The sequence below is a fragment of the Saccopteryx bilineata genome, chromosome 3, assembly GCF_036850765.1.
Source record: "Saccopteryx bilineata isolate mSacBil1 chromosome 3, mSacBil1_pri_phased_curated, whole genome shotgun sequence".
In the NCBI taxonomy this organism is placed as follows: Eukaryota; Metazoa; Chordata; class Mammalia; order Chiroptera; family Emballonuridae; genus Saccopteryx; species Saccopteryx bilineata.
Window position 1 is genome coordinate 84078118 of NC_089492.1, and position 20576 is coordinate 84098693.

Below are 20576 nucleotides of genomic sequence, written 5' to 3' on the forward strand. Positions count from 1 at the left end.
GCCCCAGGCTCCGGGGGCTTCAGCTGCTTCCTCCTTCCTCACTGTGCCCATCTGCCTCCTCTCCCTACGGCTTCAGGCCTGCTCCATTCGAGGAAGGTTTCTCCAAAAGCTGCTCTTCCCTTGGTAGCTCCCCAGGCGGGAGCTGCCGGGTGTGCACGGGTCCACCTGTGAGTGAGGAGAGTGCAGGCTGGACAGGGCAGGGTGGGGGGAGGGTTGCTGCACGTCCCCAGACCTCGTCCCCAGACCTCGTCCCCAGACCTCGCTAGCTCCTGACCAGGAAAATCAACACAAGGAACAAACAGTTGTGTGGTCTCAGACTGATCAGGGGGGTCACAGCTGATGAAAAAACCTTCAATGAATGCCTAGCTTCTTTGGATCAGTCTAATGGGACCACAGATATTTGCTCAATATGACAGATAAGATCAAAGGAAGTCAGGAGGGCAGAACATATGAGAGGTGGAAAGAACCTTATGACAAGTTTGCTTGAGGACACGTTGATGTTGTCACTTTGCTTTAGAAACCGGACTCTGGAGAGAAGTGTTAATTTCATACCTGTGGGAAAGGTGGCGGGGGGGGGGGGGGGGGAGGGGTCAAAAGGAACCCAGTAAACCCCAAAGGCCGGGACAGCTCTCACCTCCCCTCCTCCATCCACCCTGCCACTGGGCTCCAGGGGACAAAGGGAGGGGCCTCAGGGACCACCATTCAGATTCAGACTGCAGACCCTCTCAAGTTTCAGGATCCGAAGAGAAGAGTCAGGGGCGCTCGGCCCAGGAGCTCTGCGGTGAGCCAGGCTGGAAACGGTGGACGCCTATCATCTCCATCCCAAAGGAAACATTTGAATACCTGTACCAAGTCTTTTTCAGCCTCTTACTCCACCCATGTTTGGAAATGGTTCCCTAGCTCTGCTGGCCTTACTTAGAGCCTGTCCTTTCTCAACTCAGTGACTCAGTACTGAACCTCGCAATCAATCACCTAGACAACTCTAGAAACACCTGTGCCATCCAAGTCCCTTCACTAAATTCCAGACCTCATGACTCCAGAGCAGGGGCCCAGGCAGTAGCGATTACAACAGAACTCCCACATGATTCCAATGTACAGTGAGAACCCCACCCCTACCCGCCATGTGGGTGATGGGCTGGCAGGTGATAGAACAAATGCATCTTTGAGGAAATCTCTGTTGGGCCAGGTTTGGTTTCCCCAGAATCATCTGGAGCTTGAGTGTTCTCAAACTTTCACAAGCCCCAGAATCATCTGGGCACCTGGCTAGAAAATCAGATTTCTCAGGAATTGGCCCATCGATTCTGCCCACATGGGTTCAGAATGGGGCTGTGCCCTGTTAGTTTACTGCCTGAGTGATTGTGAAGGAGTAAGACACAAACCCACCCTTTAAAAAACACTAAAGCCTGACCTGTGGTGGTGCAGTGGATAAAGTGTCGACCTGGAAATGCTGAGGTCGCCCGTTTGAAACCCTGGGCTTGCCTGGTCAAGGCACATATGGGAGTTGGTGCTTCCAGCTCCTCCCCCCTTCTCTCTCTCTGTCTCTCCTCTCTCTCTCTGTCTCTCCCTCTCCTCTCTAAAATGAATAAATTAAAAAAAACAAAACACTAAAGCATCAACCTGGAATGCTGAGGTCGCTGGTTCGAAACCCAGGCTTGCCCAGTCAAAGCACATCGGAGAAGTAACTATGAATTCATGCTTCCCCCACCCGGTGCCCCCCATCTCCCTCTCTCTCTCTCTCTCTCTCTCTCTCCTCTCTCTAAAATCAATAAATAAAAATCTTTAAAAAAGAAATAAAGCCTGACCTGTGGTGGCGCAGTGGATAAAGTGTTGACCTGGAATGCTGAGGTCACCGGTTCAAAACCCTGGGCTTGCCTGGTCAAGGCATATATGGGAGTTGATGCTTCTTGCTCCTATCCCCTTTCTCTCTCTCTCTCTCTCTCTCTCTAACGCTCTCTCCTCTCTAAAATGAATAAATAAATAAATAAAAATTTAAAAAATGTATTTAAAAAAAAAAGAAATAAAGAAAGAAAGAAACACGGAGGTTGTTGTTCAGTGGATAGAGTATCACCCTGGCGTGCCAAAGTCTAAGGTTTGACCCCCAGTCAGGGCACATTTGAGAAGCAACCAATGAGTGCACAACTAAATGGAACTAAGTGAAACAACAAGAACACTAAATTCTGATAGGATCTTTGGTATGTATGAAACATGTCCAACTCAATTTCAGTTTTTGAGTTTTGGGGGTATTTGCCCCACAAAGCTGCCTTTAAAACAGCATGTAGGTTCAAATATACAAGAGCTTGAACTATTTTATCCCTATTTCTGCTTAATCTATCTGAGTTGAAAGTGAAAAATTAAAACATTTATAATGCCCACCATTCATTGACTGAAGAGGAATAGGGCAAGAGTCATGGCATCCGTGAAGGGTTATGAAAGAATGGCAAGTCAGAGAAGTGGTGAAATTCTCTCTCTCTCTCTCTCTCTCTCTCTCTCTCTCTCTCACACACACACACACACACACACACACACGGCTGGCAGGGAGAGTGTAAACTGAGAGGTGACCAGAATGGCCACAGAGACTTGGAGACTTGACAGGGGTTAGAAAGGGCTCCACAAACACATGAAAACGTAACCAGAGAAAGGGGGGCTTTAGTGACCTCTACTTGGTTCCAGAACTCCTTTGGAGTCCATCCTAGTTGCCAGCTGCTCCTAGACACCCCAAGTCTCTGTCCCTCCCTAACCTAGTTCAGGTAATGATACCCCCCCCTCCTCTCCCTAAGTACCAGGCAAGTCTCTCCTGCCCTCTAACCAGAGACAGTTCTATCAATTCTGTCAAGCCTGACTCCCATCACCTGGACCCTTAGAACCAAATGTAACGCCCTGCCAACTGGTCCTGATTCTCAACTTCCCTTCTCTTGGCCTCTCACCATGCTGCCAGTTGTCTTCCTAACATACACACCTATGCTCTCACAGTCCAGCTCTCTGCTGTATGCTGAAGCCTGAATTTCTAACAAGAAAGCCTTTAACAATCTAACCATCTTCCTTTGTAGTTTTATCTTTTTAATACTTCCTCTCCAATTCCCAGTCTAGTTACCAGATCTCTTGCTGTTAAACAACCCAGAAGCTTTATGCTTCCTTCTCTTTGTCCTCAGTGGTTCCTTTCCCTGAAATGTCATCCTTATTTATAAGTATTGGAACTCTCGAAGGACACCTCCTCCAGGAAGCTCTCTGGGAGTTCCCCAGAAGTTCTCTGGCCCTCCTTTGGGCTTACCAGACTCGGTATCAGAAGCACAGAATGAGCCCCATGCTCCACCTGACAGTGGGGCTCACAGTGAACATTCTGCCCCTCCCCCACTTGGCAATATGAGCCTCTAGGACAGTGTCCAGCTGTCTCCTCCCACCCCAGCCCAGTGCCGTGTGTATTTAGTAAGTACTGAAGTTAAGTCTGTTCACCCCTTCATCTAGTATATTGGCTTCTCTATAGTCACAGAGTCCAGCCTACCACCCAACGTTTGAATATCCCAGAGGCCTACTTGACAAATGGTCTGTTTTTTAAAGCAAAGCAGAGAAAATATCACCATTATATCATTGCCATTGTCTGCCTTCTAGACAGTGCTATGAAAATGCTTCTAAAAGATGAACTAAATATGCAAGAAATCCTGAGGCGCTCCAGACTCCAAACTCCTAGAGGATTTCTTGGATAACCTACCTTAGGGTTCCCCTCAATGCCCTTCCCCATGGTACCGGTCAGACAAACTCCTGTTTCGGTGGAGGGCCTGCATGCTGCCCCTTTATCAGCCAACTTCCTAATGTCCTGGGCAGGGTTAGTCAGGTGCTCCAATGGCCCCATTCCTCATATTTCTATAATAGCCCATAGCAGGTTTCAGCAGCATAATCTATACATAGCAAGCCTACTTCTCCCAGGGGAGGGTAGCACCCCAGCGTGGGATTCCCACTTCCCTTTATATTTGTTTCCTTAGTGTCTAGAAAATGTTAGAACACAGTAAATACCCAGACGCTTCTGGTGTTATCTTAAAGTCTGAGCACACAGTACTTGCTCAGTTAGGGTTCAGAATTCTTTGAGCCTGACCTGTGGTGGCACAGTGAATAAAGGGTTGACCTGGAACGCTGAGGTCGCCGGTTCAAACCCCGGGCTTGTCCAGTCAAGGCCCTTACAGAAGGCTTCCTGCTCCCCCGCCCCTTCTCTCTCTCCTTTTCCTCTCTCTAAAATCAATAAAATAAAATCTTTAAAAACAAAAAAGAGCTCTTTGAAATAATGAACAAATGACTATGTAATTAATGAAAAGAAAACTAGCAGTAAAGAGCAGATATAGGCAGATCCTTGGTGACCCAGGCCAGAAGCAAGGGCTGTGAAGTCGCGAGCTAAGGAGATGCATAGGAAGCTGTTCATAGCAGAGGGTGGGAGCACAATGCAGTGTCACATTCTTAGTGATGAATTCAAGGCTCTCCCTCATGCCTAGACCTAGTGGCTAAAGACACTGATCTAAGCAAAAAACAACAGAGGAGGGAACAGGGACAGGAGAAAAAAAGGAAACAAATACTAGACTCTAGCACCAAACATGCGAATTTTATAAAAGTTTTTTTAGAAGAACCCTTCGAAGGATGCTTTATGTATGTGCCTCTAGAAGAGGCATTTATGTGAGGTCTGAGAATACATGCAAATATTTAATTCAGAATCTATACACAAGGCATTAAAAGAGATAAAGGGAGCTAAAGATCATGATTCCAGTCCTCCTCACCCCAAATTATGAAAATTTAGAATCCCTGGGGTCTTCTAGTCTATTTCTGTCACATTACTAATGAGAAAACTAAAGTCCAGAGAGGAGAATGCTTTCCTTGAATAGATCAGGGGCAGAAGCTGAGACCAGAACCCAGGCCTCCTGAATCTCACTCCAACACTTTTAATCCAATCTCACAACATCAGACATATAATCATGAGAAAACAGCAATTCAAGAGCAAGAGCTCGGGACCAAATAAATGGAACAGGGAGATCACCCAGAGTTTTTAAGTACCTAAACCTGGCACAGATGGAGCAGCCTAAACACCTGTGGGCCAAGGAGGCGGAGGTGGGGAGTGGAGGGCCCGGCAGGAGGGCTGGGCTGCTCCAGCCACTCTTCCAACGCACATTTCAGTTTCTGGAGAAGCCAAGACTGAGAACCGGGAGACTCAGTTCTAGTTGAGTCGTGTAGGTGCAAAACAGAAGTAGCAGGAGATGTGGAGTCCAGTTCTGCCCACTGACTTCTCCACAAAAATAACCATGTGGCTCTTACCTTCTACCTAGGGGAACCTCAGTCTTCTAATACTAAAATAAAAATAAAGATTGTTCCTATAGTAATTCCGAATCATATATTTGTCAAATGACAAGAACTATACAGTTTTTTTATTTAATTTTTAAATTTTTTTATTTATTTATTTTAGTGAGGAGAGAAAGAGAAAGAAAAAGAAGAGGGGAGGAGCAGGAAACATCAACTCCTATACGCGCCTTGACTGGACAAGCCCGGGGTTTCGTACCGGCGACCTTCAGCATTTGGGTCAACGCTTTATCCACTGCACCACCACAGGTCAGGCAAGAACTATACAATTTAATAATGTGTTTGATGACCTTTATTCAAGGGAGAACAATCCATGGATTAGGGGAGTACAGTGCCTCACCAGCAGAGGAACATTCTTCCCAAGGGATTTTGGGCAAGAGTGAGTTCACAGAGCGTTAGAAAAGGCAATGCGGAAATAGGGCAGGATCAGCTAGGAAGTTGGGGATTTCCTTGTAAAGCCAGAAGGTCTTATTTTCCCGAGTAAGGTAAGCTGGCTAAGGCTGAGCTGGAGGACTCTGATTGGTGTATGTTAGGTTTCTTTGACAGATGTTTCCCATAAGTGCAGGCTGACTTGGTTTTAGCTTTGTGACATGGGCCAGGCCATTGGGGTGGCCTCCATTTCATGGCTCCCGAAATATGAATTAACATTTTATAGTCTAGGATTAAGGTAAAAGTAGTACTCTTGGCACAACGCCTGGTATGCAGTTGGTGCTCAGTCAAGTCCTTCCCCTTTGGCCTAGTTCAGGCTTTGCTGTGGCCAGCTGCCAGATCCTGGGTGAGTTACTACCACCCTCTCTACCATGTGCTTTCTCACCACCAAAAAATGGGGATTGGGCCTGACCTGTGGTGGCGCAGTGGATAGAGCGTCGGCCTGGAATGCTGAGGTCGCCGGTTCAATACCCTGCACTTGCCTGGTCTAAGACACATATGGGAGTTGAAGCTTCCTGCTCCTTCCCCTTCTCTCTCTCTTTCTCTCTCTCCTCTCAAAATGAATTTTAAAAAAAATGGGGATTGTTCTAAGAGCTTCTCTCTCTTAGATGAAGTGATCACTCCAGTGTGCAAACAGCCCATCCACTTAAGAGACAATGGGGCACCTCCCTGATGTCAATTTCACAGCCTATCCCAAAGACCGGCAGCCATAGAAGTCACTGCTGATCACAGGCTGTCACAAGAGTACCTTTAAAACCTGTTTGGCCTTAAAAAAAAAAAAAAAAAAAGTGTTTGGCCTTTTGGCAAAGTATATAGTCATGCCTGTTCCAAATGGCAGCACCTCTTAGAAGGCTGGTATTATTTTTGAGGCCATGCTGCAAACGTTCAGGTTTTCATTCGTGTAGATATGGGAAAGAAGTGAGGAGTGTGCTGGTCAGAACGCCCTGAAGCTGCTACCTTTTGCTGATACTTTTTGCTGATATTTTGGTTTTAGTCCTTAATGGTCTACTTTGTGTTGCCATGGCTCAGGTCTCCTATACTGCAGCCCAGGAGATCACACTTAACTCATCTATCCCAAAGCCCCCAGCACAATGCCCCCTACTTAGTAGGTGTGTAGTGATGGCTTATTAAGTGGATTACAGCTCAGCGGGAGGTGACCCTCTGGACACTCACAGGCTGTTCCTCCCAGGGCAGACAGGAAGCACAGTCTGTTTGAGGCTGTGGAGTTAAAAAGCAAGAGGAAGCAACATTTGCTCAGCTCACAGAAGCAGCAGCACAGTGCAAATGGCCAACCTCACTTATTATTTGGGAAATGCCAATTAAAATCATAACAGATACCATTTTCCCACCCTTTGGATTAGCAAAATATTGATGTTGGCAAAGGTGGGAGTCTTCTCATACCCTGTTTATAGGAGCCCAAACTGGTGCTGCCCTTTTTGGAGGGCAATTTGGCAGATTTTATAAAATGCAAAATACACATTCCCTCGACCCAGCATTTCCCTCCAGAGAAACACAGATGCACAAAGAGGCATGACCAAGGATGTTTACTGTTGCAATGCTTATGCAGTAAAACACTGTAAACAACACCCATGCCCAAGAAGAGAATGGCTAAATAAAAGCATGGTAATCCATATGGTGGAATAGAACAGTAATTACGTGGCTAGGTTGCTCAGACTTATTGTCAGTGAAAAACCGAGCTGTAGGACGAAACTATGGTGTGGTTCCACTTATATAAAAAGGGAAAACAAAAAACAACTATGAAGCAAAATTATATATTTACACATAAATATAGATTGTTAGAAAAAAATCAGGTCATACAGACACCAAACTGAGAGCATCAGGTACCTCTGATGGAAGAATTAAAATGGGGGAGGAGGGGTTTTTATAATAAGGATGTATCTGTGTAAAACTTACATACATTGTTTTAAAAAATGATGGGTGGGGGTGATAGAGCTGCTCTTATATGCTAGTTCTGTGCTAGGAGCTTTAAATGTTATGCATTGCCTTACTAACCCACACAACCCTGAGATTATTCATTCAGCAGATCTTTTCCTAGTCCCTCTGAAGGCCAGCCCTTGGGCCAGAGAGCCCGCACAAAACAAGCTGCTGCTCTGCGAGGCTAGGGGTGGAAAGCAAACTCGTGAGTGCTGCTCTCATGGAGGTAGGACACGCCTGGGATAGCAGAATACAGTCAATTGTAGCCATAGTGGGAGGACCTCAGTTCGGCAAGGTGAAGTGAGGCAAGGTGAAGTGACGCCTAAGGTCTCACAGCTGAAAAGAGATGAGTCAGCTCAGGAACTCACCTCCAAAGGCACCCTTCCCTTCAGGAATGTGAAGTATTACTACCTGCTGGGCAGCCTGCAGGGAGGGAAGGGAAAGTTAGGTCTGAGTGCTGGGGGCAGGGGCGGCGGGGTGGGGTGGGGGAACGACTGATTTTTGGACCACAGATTATCTGTTATCGTCACTAAATATGTATTAAGCATCTATTAAGCGTAAGGCTGCATGAGTTCCTCCGTTCAGGTTGGGAGCCAGGATAGGGACCAGACCAGCAGGACATGGTATCCCTGCCTTGAAGTAACAGGGTTGAATGAAGGGGCCACTGAGAGAGCCATAGCATTACTGGGCTATGGCTGAGCCCTAAAACGGTAAGTAGACAAAAGGAGTGCACAGCCCCTCCCTCTGGCTGGATGGCTGTTCCAGCTGCTTGGCTAGGCCTCCACATGGCTCTGCCTGGCAGCATTGAGACCAATGAAGCAATACAAGTGAGAAGCCCTTCCTAAACCAAAGCACTCCCTGGGTCCTTTTGTTCGGATAATTAGTAGAGAGGATCCCAGGATTTGCCTTCCTTAGCAAGGAGGAACTGCTTCCCCGCTGCCCTCCCCACCGCCCACTGGTTCTCCTAGGTCAGGGAAGGCTCTCCGCTCCAGCACAGCACAGGCCCAGTGCAAAGAGCAGCAGCCGGGGGCTGAGAAGAGTTCTGTGGGAGCCGGCCCACACAGCTCCCCGGCCCCACGCTGTTCTCCCGGTACACCTGCCAGCACCCCTGGAAACCAAGGGCTTGAGCCCTCAGGTAGAAATCCAAGGGCGAGCTCCCTGAGAAAGGGTCCCACATTCTCAACTACTTAGCAACCAACAGGTATTCATTGAACCTATTCTCCCTGCCCCAAACCAGGTTGGGTACAACAGGAGAAGACATGATTAACACATAAAAAATAGAGAAAAAATACTCTGTGAAACTGAGTGATAAACCCAACAGTATTATCAGTAAGGACTACAGGGGTGCAGACAAGGGAAGAGGTCAGAGTAGACTAGGAAATCTGGAGGGCATCCTGGAGGAAGCAGCAACTCTTGGACTCAACCCTGAAGAATGAATAGGGAAAAGCACAGCATGAAGAAAGGCAAGGATGATGGAAGGAGCATGATGAGCATAAAGGGGAGCTAGGTCCCTATATCAGAGAACGGTAGTGAAGAGGGTGGGGCAACTGTGGAGATGACAGTGAGGACTGCAGCCAGGAAAGCAGCCAGAGGGTTTCTGACAAGATAAAGGAGAACACAGGGAGCCACTGTACTTTCTACAGCAGGGCCTGCTCATGATTTAAGCAGTTTAATCCTTAAAAAGCTTAGTAAGGGGGTGCAGAAAATAGGAGCTGGGACAGACAAAAGACACCAGCTTCCCAGCCTCAGCAAGAATTCCCACTTCAGCCTCAGGGAAGGAAGAAATACCCCATTTTCTTCATCCACTTATTTTAAATTTCATTCATTTTGTCATATTCTGTGTTTTCTTAAACTTTCTGTGTGTATGTGTGTGTGGCAGGGGGAGGGGGGCAAAGGCAGCCTGGGAGGCAGGTAATCTTGGATGGACAACAAATAAAGACTAGCCCTCACTTAATAACTGTGGCCTTACTGACAAGGGTGGTCATTGGGAAAGAAAGTTAATCAGAGGAGGATGTTTCAGGAGAAGAAGGCCCTACCGGGAAGGGGCAGGTATAGACCAGAGTCTGGCTGCAGCCCCACCCACCTTGTCCCCAGCCACCTTCCTGCTGCCCTTGGCCCCTATTCCCTGCGTCCCACCACCACAAACTTCCATTCCTGAAGAGGCCACGCTGTCCTGTCCCTCAAAGCCTTCGCACATGCTCTGCACCTTTTCCTGCAATGCCCTTCCCCTCCTTCCCTAAATTCCAGTTCATCCCTTAAGAGCCAAAAGCCACCTCCTACTGATGTACTGATGTCCCCTGGCAGAATAAGTCTAAGTCCCTCGGGGCAATGCTCTTCCCAAGGTGCCCAGAACCCTCATCCTATCATGTGCCGACTGAGAGTCCCCTCTGGTCATCCCAGTATCTTGGGCGGCACTCAGATCTGGAGGGCTCTGTAACAGTGCCTGCAGGAACTTTTAAAGAGCAGGTGTCTCATTGTGACCTTGGGAAATGCTGAATGGACCTTCAAGTGACACTGCCTGAAAAACAGCTGGAGGGAACATATTTTGGGGGGGAGGTGGGCAAATAGGATTTCTGAGAGCACAGAAGTGGTCAGTGGCTGAAGACAGGCAGAGATTGGGGGCAGAGATCTGGGGACGCCACAGCTGAGGAACAAAGGAGGATGCGGGGGAGGTGCAGTGGGGAAATGGGAAAGACTCGCAGGTACAGGGACAGGAAGGCCTCGAGGCAATTTCAGAAGAAACAGCCAAATGCCAGAGAACCACTGGCAACTGGGAAGGATTTCTTTACCTGTGGTAAGCCACCCAGAGAACAGGCCTCGTGGCAACAGTTCCTACGCTTTAGTCTGAGGGATGCTTGGAAATCTTGAGAGCTGCCTGCGTTTCCTTAACATTCTTGCAGCTAGCCTGCCCCTAGACCCCTGGCAGAGCTCCTGAGGAGTAAGTGTGGTCTTCCAGATCAGGCCCCACGAGGCAGTGGGAATCCTGAATTCAAATCCCATTCCAGCCTGTTCCCTGTGTGCTGCGTGAGCTTGTGGACAGCATGCTGCACCCTGGACCCCTGGCCTAAAAACGAGGGGGTCATCAGTTCTAATGTTTGTACTTACTGTTAAGTCATGAATGTTTACAGACATCTTCAGTTACATCATGTGGATAGGAACAATTTTACTAGCAGAGTTATGTTTTGTTTCTAGATCTCTAAATCTCACGTCGCACATATCTAAAATACTTTAAATTAAATCAACTCCTAAAGATTTTCTGTTAATACGCATTGGTTACCTATATTGGTTGGGGGTGGGGAAGCACATGCCAAAAGTTTCAGGTTTTCTAGAAAAGCTTTTGATGATTGTTGAGATAGGCTCATGGGGTTCATTATACTGCTCTCTCTACTTCCATGGGAGTTAGAAAAGGTTCATGATCAACCCGCCTTTTAAAATTTTAGTACAAAACTTAAAATTGAGAAAATGTATTATCTAATTTTTCCAGCAAGTTGAGGAAAGATCCTCCCCCTTTTTTACCCCAGATTTTATTTATTAATTTTTAGAGAGAGAAAGAGAAGGGGGGAGGAGCAGGAAGCATCAAATCCCTTATGTGCCTTGACAAGGCAAGCCCAGGGTTTTGAACTGGCGACCTCAGTGTTCCAGGCCGAGGCTTTATCCACTGCACCACCACAGGTCAGGCCAAGGTTCCCCTTCTTTATTGCAACTGAGGGCAAGCCTTCGTACTGCTTCAAGGGAGCACAGTTTGAGGATTACAGAATTTCTAGAAGCTTTTGTAGGTCTAAAAGTCATTCTTGTCTAAGCTTCTGGCCCCAAGGCTAAGGGTGGGCAGAAACAGCACCGTGCATCATAAGGGATTGAAAAGCAGAGCCCCTCCCATGGTTCCAGGGTGCCTGGAGGAGAGCGACTGACCAGAAAGGGAGGACAGCCCTAGTTTCCAATTTCCATCCCAAAGATCACACTTAATGCTAAGGTCAAGTCCCTCTACTCTCCTAGACCTAGACTGGCTGCCCTTTCTAGGCAGGAGACCTGGAAACAATCAAATCGCCCAGTCCCACCATGTTTTGAACTTTCTCTAGCAAACCCTCCAACAATGTCCTGAGGATGCCGCCTTCCTTTGAAGCCTAGAGAGAGCAGGTGAGAGTGAGGTGAAATGCCCCAGGCTGCGGCGGTTCACTTCCCTCTTCCTGCTGTCTGAGTCAACAGGCCTTCTCTCTGCTAATCAAATGCACCAGAGAGCAGCCCGCCACTGTGCTGGGTGGACTGGTCTTCCCATGGTCTTCCCTTCTCCACTGCCTCCCCTCTTCTAGCTGCGGAAACCCCACCCACTCATGACCCCCCCGCCGGAGCTTCTCTGAGAAAAGTCACCAGCTACCAACAGTTTGCAGGTGCAATGGGCATATTTCAACAAATTCCACAGGGCTGGGTGGGTGCTCTCCCTGGAAAACCTTCTCTGAGGCCCTCTCTTCCCTTGACTTCCTCCCAGGCCCCTGCTCAGTCCCCATGACCAGCTACTCCTCCTCTCTATGAGGCCATGAATGGAGGAGTTTCTGTGGATGCAATCCTGGAGTTTGGTTTCTGCGCACGCACACACAGGCCCCCATGGAGCTCATCAGTTTTCACGGACTTAAACATCAGGTTCTGCTCTTGACTCCTTTCCCACCTTTGTGTCTGCGGCCAGGGCCTCCCTCCACCCAGGCTCCAGACACCTCAGCATCTCAACTGGAACTCTTGATTCCAAAACCTTCCCCATCCAAGGACAGGACCCAACCATCACCAGCATTCAGGCCAGACCCCTGGGGTTGACCTTGAGTCCTTCTGTTCCTTCCCCTGCACCCCTGCCATCCATCAGCTAGAATCATCACCCTACCGAGTTGATCTCCAACATCTGTCCTGGATCTGTCCTCTGTCTCCACTGCTGCCTCTTTGATCCACTTCAAATCACTTCTCTGCATAGGAACCCTCAAGGGCATCCCAGTGTACTCAAGATTAAACCAGCTTCTGGCAGACACCTGCAAGGCCCTGTATGATTGGACCCCTGCTATCTCCCCTGCCAGCCTTTCTTCCTCGCTCATTTCACTCTGGACATCCTGGTCTTTCATTCAGCCAAACAAGTCACGGCCTTGCTATTTCCTCTGCCTAGAACATTCTCTCTCACTTCATTCCTCACACTTCCATTCCTTTAGGTCTCAACTTAAATGTCACTTCCTCCAAGAAGCCCCAGCTGACCACCCAGCCAGAGCAGGCAGGCCTCTGTTATCCTCTGTTTCAGCCCACTTACTTGATTTCTGTCTGTCTCCCCCACAGAATGTCAACTCCATGAAGGCAGAGATTATACACACACAGAGCCTACCTAGTACCTGCCTGATACACAGTACGTGTTCAATAAACATTTGTTGAAAGAACAAAGGAACCAGTCACTGCCTAGGGATTAAGCAGTTCCCTGAAAGTATGAGAGGTTAACCTGAGGGGGAAACTGAGGCTCAGCCAGGGCCTGACAATAGCCTTTGCAGGAGGCTGAAGCTACATCTGGTTTTCCCAATACCGTGGGACCGGCTGGGGCCCAGGCCAAAAGGCACCTCACCTCCCTCTTCCAGCGTGCCAGCCACTCGTCCCGCTTGCGCTTGCTGATGTAGTAGGGGTCCCCCGCCTGGAAGGTGAGCCGCGGCATGGGCCGCTGGCGGAGGCTGGACTCCCAGCCTAAGCCACCCCGAAGCCGGCCCCGGGAGCCCTAGGACAGAGAAACAACAGAGAGACAGACTCACATTAAGATGGGCACTGACAGCCCCACTACCGGTTTGTTCCTCATGGAGGGGAAACTGAGGAGGCACTCACTTCGAACAGGACACAGGAGCTCTGACTCCTGGCCAGAGATGTCAAGCATACAAGTACTGGGCGCGCCCCTGTCTGGGCTGGAGAAGTGAGGGATTGGGGTGGGGACACATGGACCTAAAGCAGGAGGAGAGGTGCTTGGTCTCAGGGGGGGACTAGATGGCTGCCTTGAGGGACTTGCGACCTCCACACCCACTTCCTCTCCTCCTCACAGAGGGATGTGTAAAGAAGGGGACAGAGGCACATAAGGCTCCCCTCACACACACACACCACAGCTGGTCAGAGCAGTGGCCTTCGTTTCCTAGAATCAGGACCCACAGAGCCCCTGGGGGTTGAGGAAAACACTTGCCTCCATTTTCATGGATTCGATGTTGGTCTCCTTCTGCTCTTTGCCTGTGGAGAGGGAAGAACAAAGGGGCTGTCGGCAGAGTTACAGGGGTGGCTCAGAAGCCCCACCTGGTGCCTGGGGTGCCTGCCATGGGGACAGAGGTCCTCCACCCATTAGCTGTTTATGTGTCAAACCTGACGACCCACCGTGTGCCAGGCACCATGCTGGCCCCAAGGACTCAAAGCACTGCCAGAACAGAGAAGGCGATGGCACAGGGCTGGAGGCCCAAATCCAGACAACGAAAGCCAGGGCTGTGGCTCCTGGCTCAGTATCTCTGTCCTAGGCACACAGGAGAGGTCATCTAGATCAGCTCCTCTCAGTCCCTCCCAGTCAACAGAGAAGGGGCCAGACTGCACAGCCTCCTGGAGTGGAACATGTGCTTCTATGTGTAGAGACCTAGGGGGGAGCAGTGGGGTACAGGACCACTGGAGCAAGACTCTGGTGAAGCAACTTCATTTCTAGGAGACTCCGTTTCCTCATGTGGAAAATAAAACTGCTGGAGATCATTTCTAAGGTCCCCCTGCAGTTCTCAATATTATGGTTCCGTTATTAATATCTGCCTCTGGAACCCATTCCCCACATCCCATTCTCAGGTTCCTGAGCTCGGCCTTAATTCTAGAAGACTTGGATTCCGACTGTCTCGATAAGACCTCTGTAACTTCTTCTAGCCTGTTTCCTCACTGAATTAAGGTAGGTAATCCTAAAATCTTTAGGTTATTGGGGATATTAAATGCCTAGAACGGCTTGGCATATACTAGGTGCTTGATAAAAGTTTTGTGTCCCCTTCCCTAAGGCAGTCGTTAGTTCCTTGCTCCTCTTCCTTCAACTTCCTCAACTGGGCCCTGACTCCAGTTCCTAGAAGGGAAGGCTCCCCAGGGGCAGAGGCCCCAGAGGGCTGTCTTTAGGAGAGCCTATCCTCTCCTGTCCTGCTCCTGGCCCCACGCCAGAGGGCAGCCACATTCCATCGGAGTATCCCAGCCCTCCGCCCCGGTCATCTCAGGGTCCACACCTCCTAGAGGCCGGGTCCCAGGCCCAGTGAAACCAGCAGTGGTGGGGCCTTGGCTGTGGTGTTGAGTTCATTATGCCTTCTGAGCTTCCTACAAGAGGTCGGGGGAGTGAGCCCTCCTCTTACCTGGGCCCCAGAACTCCCTTCTCTGAAGCCAAGAGCATTGAGTGTGGGCACAAAAGCAGGAAGGTCACTAAGGCTGGTTCATGGTAGCTGGGGGCGGGGAGGGAGGAGGGCAGAGGCGGAGGGGGACACAAAGAGCCAAAAACGGAAAAAACAGCCCCTACTTCATCTCCTGGCTTAGAAGCGGAAACCAGCCACAGCACCGAAGGCCTCGGAATCCTCAGCACCCGAGAGGATGTTTCTCTCCCTCTCTCTCACCAGAGAAAGCAGGGGATATTTGTCTGCATCTGCCCCAGGCAGGGGCCAGGGCAGTTCTGGGTTACAGCGACCCAGAGTCTTGGGGGAGGGGGTGCAGGGCCCGCCTGCTGGACCCCCGGGACTACGCGTGGGGCGTGGCCGGCCCTCCCGCCCGCCCGCAGAGCTGAGCTGTCTGCAGAAGGGTCCGAGGGAGGAGGCCCGAGTGTCGCGGGCACGCAGGGGAGCGCGCATGTCCTCACTGACGCTTTATATCCAGCAGGCCTTTTAAGGTTCCTCTCACTCCGATATGTTTCCTTTAGGCCCCCTTGTCTCACCACTGCCCCCTCTCCAACGCTTCCTGCCCCCCAGAGAGAGCGGGGCTCCCCGTCTTGCTGCCAGGGACCCCTCCTCTGCCCCAGCGCCTCCGCGCTCAGGGAGGAGGCGCCTGCATGGGGTTGGACTTCAGCCTTAGGGCCTCAAACGTTTCCTATCCAGAACCCTCCATGACATTTCATTCATGGGAAATCATTTATTCATTCTAACTAAAGGAAAGCAGCCACTGAAAGAAAGGAATTGTCAGGATGATGGAGGACTCCTCTAGCTCCTAGATATTTGCCGATGGGGAAACTGAGGTCTGGGGAGTGGCGTGACTTTCTGCCAGAGCTGAGAAGAACTGCTCACTTTATACTGCGACACTTTGATATTCCCCCTTACATAATCCCCGGCCTCATGCTCCCCCAAACTGAATTACTTTTCCTTATGTAGTTTCTAACGGCCTTCTTTCTGGAACTTTCTACCAGACGGACTCTGCGCATGCCCAGTTGAGTGATCTCGTACACCGCACTTGAGCAAGCAAAACAACAGACTGGGCCGCCTGAGAATGCCGCACTTGTCTGGATCAAGGAGGGTCAGCTGCTCTCTCAACACTCCCTCCGCAGTCCATCTGCTCCTGGCCCAGACCCAGGGTCACGGGCTGGCCAGGTGGCTGTGTGCCTTCCAGGGTGACCCTAGGGGCATCTCCCATCCTAGAGGTGGCAGAGGCTAGGGTGTTTCTAACACTTACCTCTTGGTCTGGGACTAGACTCGGCGGGGGCCACCCTAAAGTCCCCTTGAAATGAACCTGAATCCCTGCATCTCAGTGACAGGGCTGAGGCCAGCCTAGCCCCACAGGGCAGTCGCTCGTCCACCACCGAGCGCTCAGTCTGAGGGGAGAGGAGCTCTGGCTGCCCCTCGTGGGGTCCTTCACTAGTTGTATCATGCTGGGTGGGTAACTGAACTCTCTGAAACCTCAACCTCCTCATCTGAAAAATGGGGTAAAAGTCTTTTTCCGTGAGTACAAAGGTTAAAGAATACATATGGAGCAGGCTTCTCAGACTCTGCTAGGCATTGAAATCATGAGGATCTCTTTAACCTGGAGGCTCTGGTTCAGCATTCAAGGGTGGAGCCTGAGAGTCTGCATTCCTAACTTCCCAGGCGATGCCAGGAGATGGTGGACCACCCGGACAGCGAAGATATAGAGCACTCAAGACATTCCGTAAGGGAAAGCCACTCGACCACCGTTACTGTCAGCAGGATGATGGCATTAGTGCTGGGACCACAGGAGCCTCCTTAAGGCCACCACCTGCCTGTCCAGGTGGCTCTTGTCCTGATTACTCATCATCGCCCCCAGTCCTCCTCCTTTCTGCTGGCTGTTCTCTCAGGATCTGGGGCTCCTACGGTGCACACGGGAGGGTGCCCGGGCCACAGGAACTCTGCCTCCAAGCCCTCCATTTTTCCTGTGGAGGACCCAGTGAGAGGGGTTCCAGGAGGGACAGATGGAGTGCCCTGAAAAGAAACCTAGGAGGGGAACTGAAAGGAGACCACAGCCCTGTCTCTTCCTCCGTGGGGGCTTCGTCTCCTTCCCCAGAAACAAGCAGCTGGGTCTGTGTTCTGTGTGGCTGACACTGGAATGGTGGTCACGCCTCCAGTGGGCTACTGCCCACCCCTCTCGGTAACCCCTCCCCAGTCTCAGCACCGGGCAGTTCAGTGGCCCTCAGGGGTCCCGCCAGCATCTCCACTGTCTGGGCGCTGCAGCCCCTCAGGAGTGCTCTGAGGCCAGCTTGTGGAGATCAAGGAAACTTGGAGCATCTTTGCCCACCATGCCCAACACTAAGATTCTGAGGAAGATCCACCCAATGCAGAAGTCACCCGTGAACCATCATTCCTCCCTCTCCCCTCATGTCCCTGTACTTGTCCACCTCTGTCCATCTCTGCTGCCATCTCGCTCGTCAGAGCCAGCCTCCTCCCCTCTGTGCCTGCAGCAGCTCCTAAGACACTCATCCTGCCTCCCGGCCCCTCTGTTCATTCCATTGCAGGATCCAGATGGCAACTGATCTTTCCAAAATGGAAAGCACATTGTTTCCCCCAGGAGGGTGGCCTCGGAGGCTGCCCTGGCCTTGTGTGCTCAGACTCCCATCTCACACCTCCTCCCCTGTGCTCTCACTCCAGCCTGGTGGGTGTCCGGCTCCCTCCCACCTGGGATCCCATCTACCTGTTCTCACCCCTTCCCTGCACCACCCCTCACGTGGTAAACCCTAGCTCATCTTTCAGCTTAGGTGTAACCACCCAGGCCAGCAGAGTTCCTGTTATAGTTCCTCACAGAACCCTGTTTCTTTTCTCTTAGAGAACTCATCTCTGTGTCCAGTCACCCCCTTTTCAGTGTGGATTTCTCATTAATGTACGTCTCTCCAGCGGACTGTGAGGTCCTTGCAGGCAAGAACCAGGTTTTTGTTCATGAAGGTTTCCCCAGATCCTGGCAGAGACCAAAGGGGTGTTTAATAAATACTTGTTGATCTACTGAAGAAGGAGCTCCTGAGAACACACTGAAATGGGGACAGGGAAATCCCAAACCAAAAGCAAACCCCCAGGGTAAGAAGCAGCCTTGGAGCTATGGTTCCATCCCACCAGCCTGGGCCCTGGGCAGCAGCGGGGTCCCAGGAACCTGGGAGTCAGCCACGCTCTGCCCCTGGGGCCCAGCACATTTGCTGGGAAAGGCTGACAGGTTCTGCTCTCGCAAACCTGGCCTTTTAAACAGGAGGGTGGTAGCTACTGCCTCTGTTTTACCCCACTCAGGCACCTTGAACACGCCCACCAAGTGTCAGGACACATCCCAGGAGGTGCTTAGGTGAGGCTAGGAGCCCTGGACAGGTCAGGGCTGGCCCTCCCAAGCCCACTGCGGAATAAAGGGACAGTGGATGGGCACACCAACTCCGAAGCCAGACGAGGACAGGCTAAATCCTGAGTCTGCCACTTACAGGTTTGGGATCCCTGAGCAAGTCACTTCATTTTGCTAAGCCTCAATTTTTTTCCACCTTGAAATGAGGATAATATTTCCTCTTGAAGAAGATTGTTTGGAGGAGTAAAAAAAACAATGAACACAGAGTACCTCAAAAATGCTTTGCACATAATAGGACCATCATAAATATCAACTGAATAATAAATGCATGAGAAATATTTTTAAATAAATTTGGAAATCTCTTTTCTGGAGATGTTTTCTCTTCTGCATGAATATTAGGTTTGGATCCATGTACAATAAGCTATGCCAATTAATCAATTTACTCATTCCATCATACACACTTGGAAGGAGGACTTTTTGAAATTAAAATGCACATATGCAAAACAACCTGGCAGGGCCCTGGGAGGATCAAATGTGATAATGTATGAGGAAGCGCCTCGTAAACTGTGAAGCCCTGTACAAATGCTAGTTGTGCTCATTACTAACATGTTTACAGCTCAGTTGGCCCCGAAATCGCTGGCTTAACCTGAAAGAGAAAAGTGGGCAAGTTTCCAGGACTCCAGGGCCCTTCTTCCCTTGGGGATGTCCTGGGCTGGGCAGTGCACTGGCCACTTGCCCCTCCCCCGCCCAACTCTGTCACAACCAGAGTTTGGTCCCGCCATGTAAATTGTGGTGGGCTCAGGATATCTGTCTGGGCAAGGCTCACTGAGCTTCTAATGGCCACCAGGGCATCTGCTGCCCAGAGCACCTGGGTTGCAAACCCAGCGGTCCTTAAGAGATGCAGGCCTAATGGGAGAGTGGGCCAAGGGAAACCAAGGTGAACAGCCAGTTTGATGGGTGGGAGTGGGTCTAGGGGGACATGGTTACAGCCATCACCCCAGTTCAGCAAACACTGGCATTCTGCAAACCTGCTGTTGCCAGATCTAGTTGTTGTGTTTTTTCCCCAAGAGAAGCCAAAACTCCAGCTTTTTATGTGAAATGTCTTGATTTTCAAACATTGGCAACTAATTTTTAAAAATGTTTAAAATACTACATGGGCCAAATAAAACCTGTGTGCAGGCGGCATCCAGCCAGGAGCCGCCAAGGCACAACCTGGACAGGGAGACCTTCAGCTGCCGTGCCCTGCCCACGCCTCCAGGGACCTGCTACCCGCAAGTCTCCAGCCCTCAGGCAGGTCCAAAAGAGGCTGCCCCTTCAGCCTGGGACTCACCCTCTTCTGCGGGGGCTCCTCGGCCATCCTTGGGGGTGCAGCAGCCATTTTCCACGGCTCTGGAAGCTTCGGGCAAGGTCTGGGCTGCGCCCTCTCCCTCTGCTGGGGCCCCGCCCTTCTGTCCCCCAGCAGGGCTCCCCTCCTCTGGCTGGGGCTCACTTCGCTTCTCCAAGTCCCCATTGGGTAGCAGCTCTGAGGGGCCTGAGTCCTGGGCCACGGATGGGGACTTGGAGGTCACTGGAGGGTCCTTCGGCATGTCACTGCTCTCTACCTGGAAGGATGAAGACATGGGAGAGGGTTAGAGCAGTGCACTTAGACTCTGTGGAGTCACTGATGCCTCTGAAATTCAAGTTACAAACTCTCTGTCCAGACAATTTTGTTCACATAAACATTCATGCAATTTTGCATAACATTCACATATTCACAATTTTGTTCTCAGTTTCCAGGGGTTCATGGGTCTGACCCCCTGAAGTCAAGGGGTCTGTGGACTCCAGCTGAAGAAATAGAAGAATCCAGTCAGGTCTGCCAGCCTGGTTCCATGGCCCAAGCTGCACCCCTGACACACACACTCATGGAGGTGACAAAGAGCTCCCTAGCCTTCTGCAGCCCCTATTAAAAACAAATACCTGTTGCCTGACTGGTGGTGGTGCAGTGGATAGAACACTGACCTGGGATGTTAAGGTTCCAGGTTCAAAACCCTGAGATCTCTGGCTTTAGCATAGGCTCATCCAGCTTGAGTGCAGGCTCACCAGCCAGAGCACAGGGTCGCCAGCTTGAGCCCAAAGGTTGCTGGCTTGAGCAAGGGGTCACTGGC

General features: G+C 50.5%; 1 protein-coding gene across 11 annotated transcripts in view; it reads right to left on the minus strand.

Annotated features, from left to right (window-relative positions):
* DNMT3A (DNA methyltransferase 3 alpha) overlaps positions 1–20576 on the minus strand; it is a 138406-nt gene that overhangs the window by 32574 nt on the left and 85256 nt on the right. For all 11 annotated transcript variants that reach the window (XM_066266605.1, XM_066266596.1, XM_066266599.1 and 8 more), the window contains 3 exons: positions 19763–20033; positions 13874–13917; positions 13277–13423 (listed from right to left, as the gene is read on the minus strand). In XM_066266605.1, coding sequence (XP_066122702.1) covers positions 13277–13423; positions 13874–13917; positions 19763–20033 — 462 coding nt within the window. The remainder of the gene's footprint in view (positions 1–13276; positions 13424–13873; positions 13918–19762; positions 20034–20576) is intronic.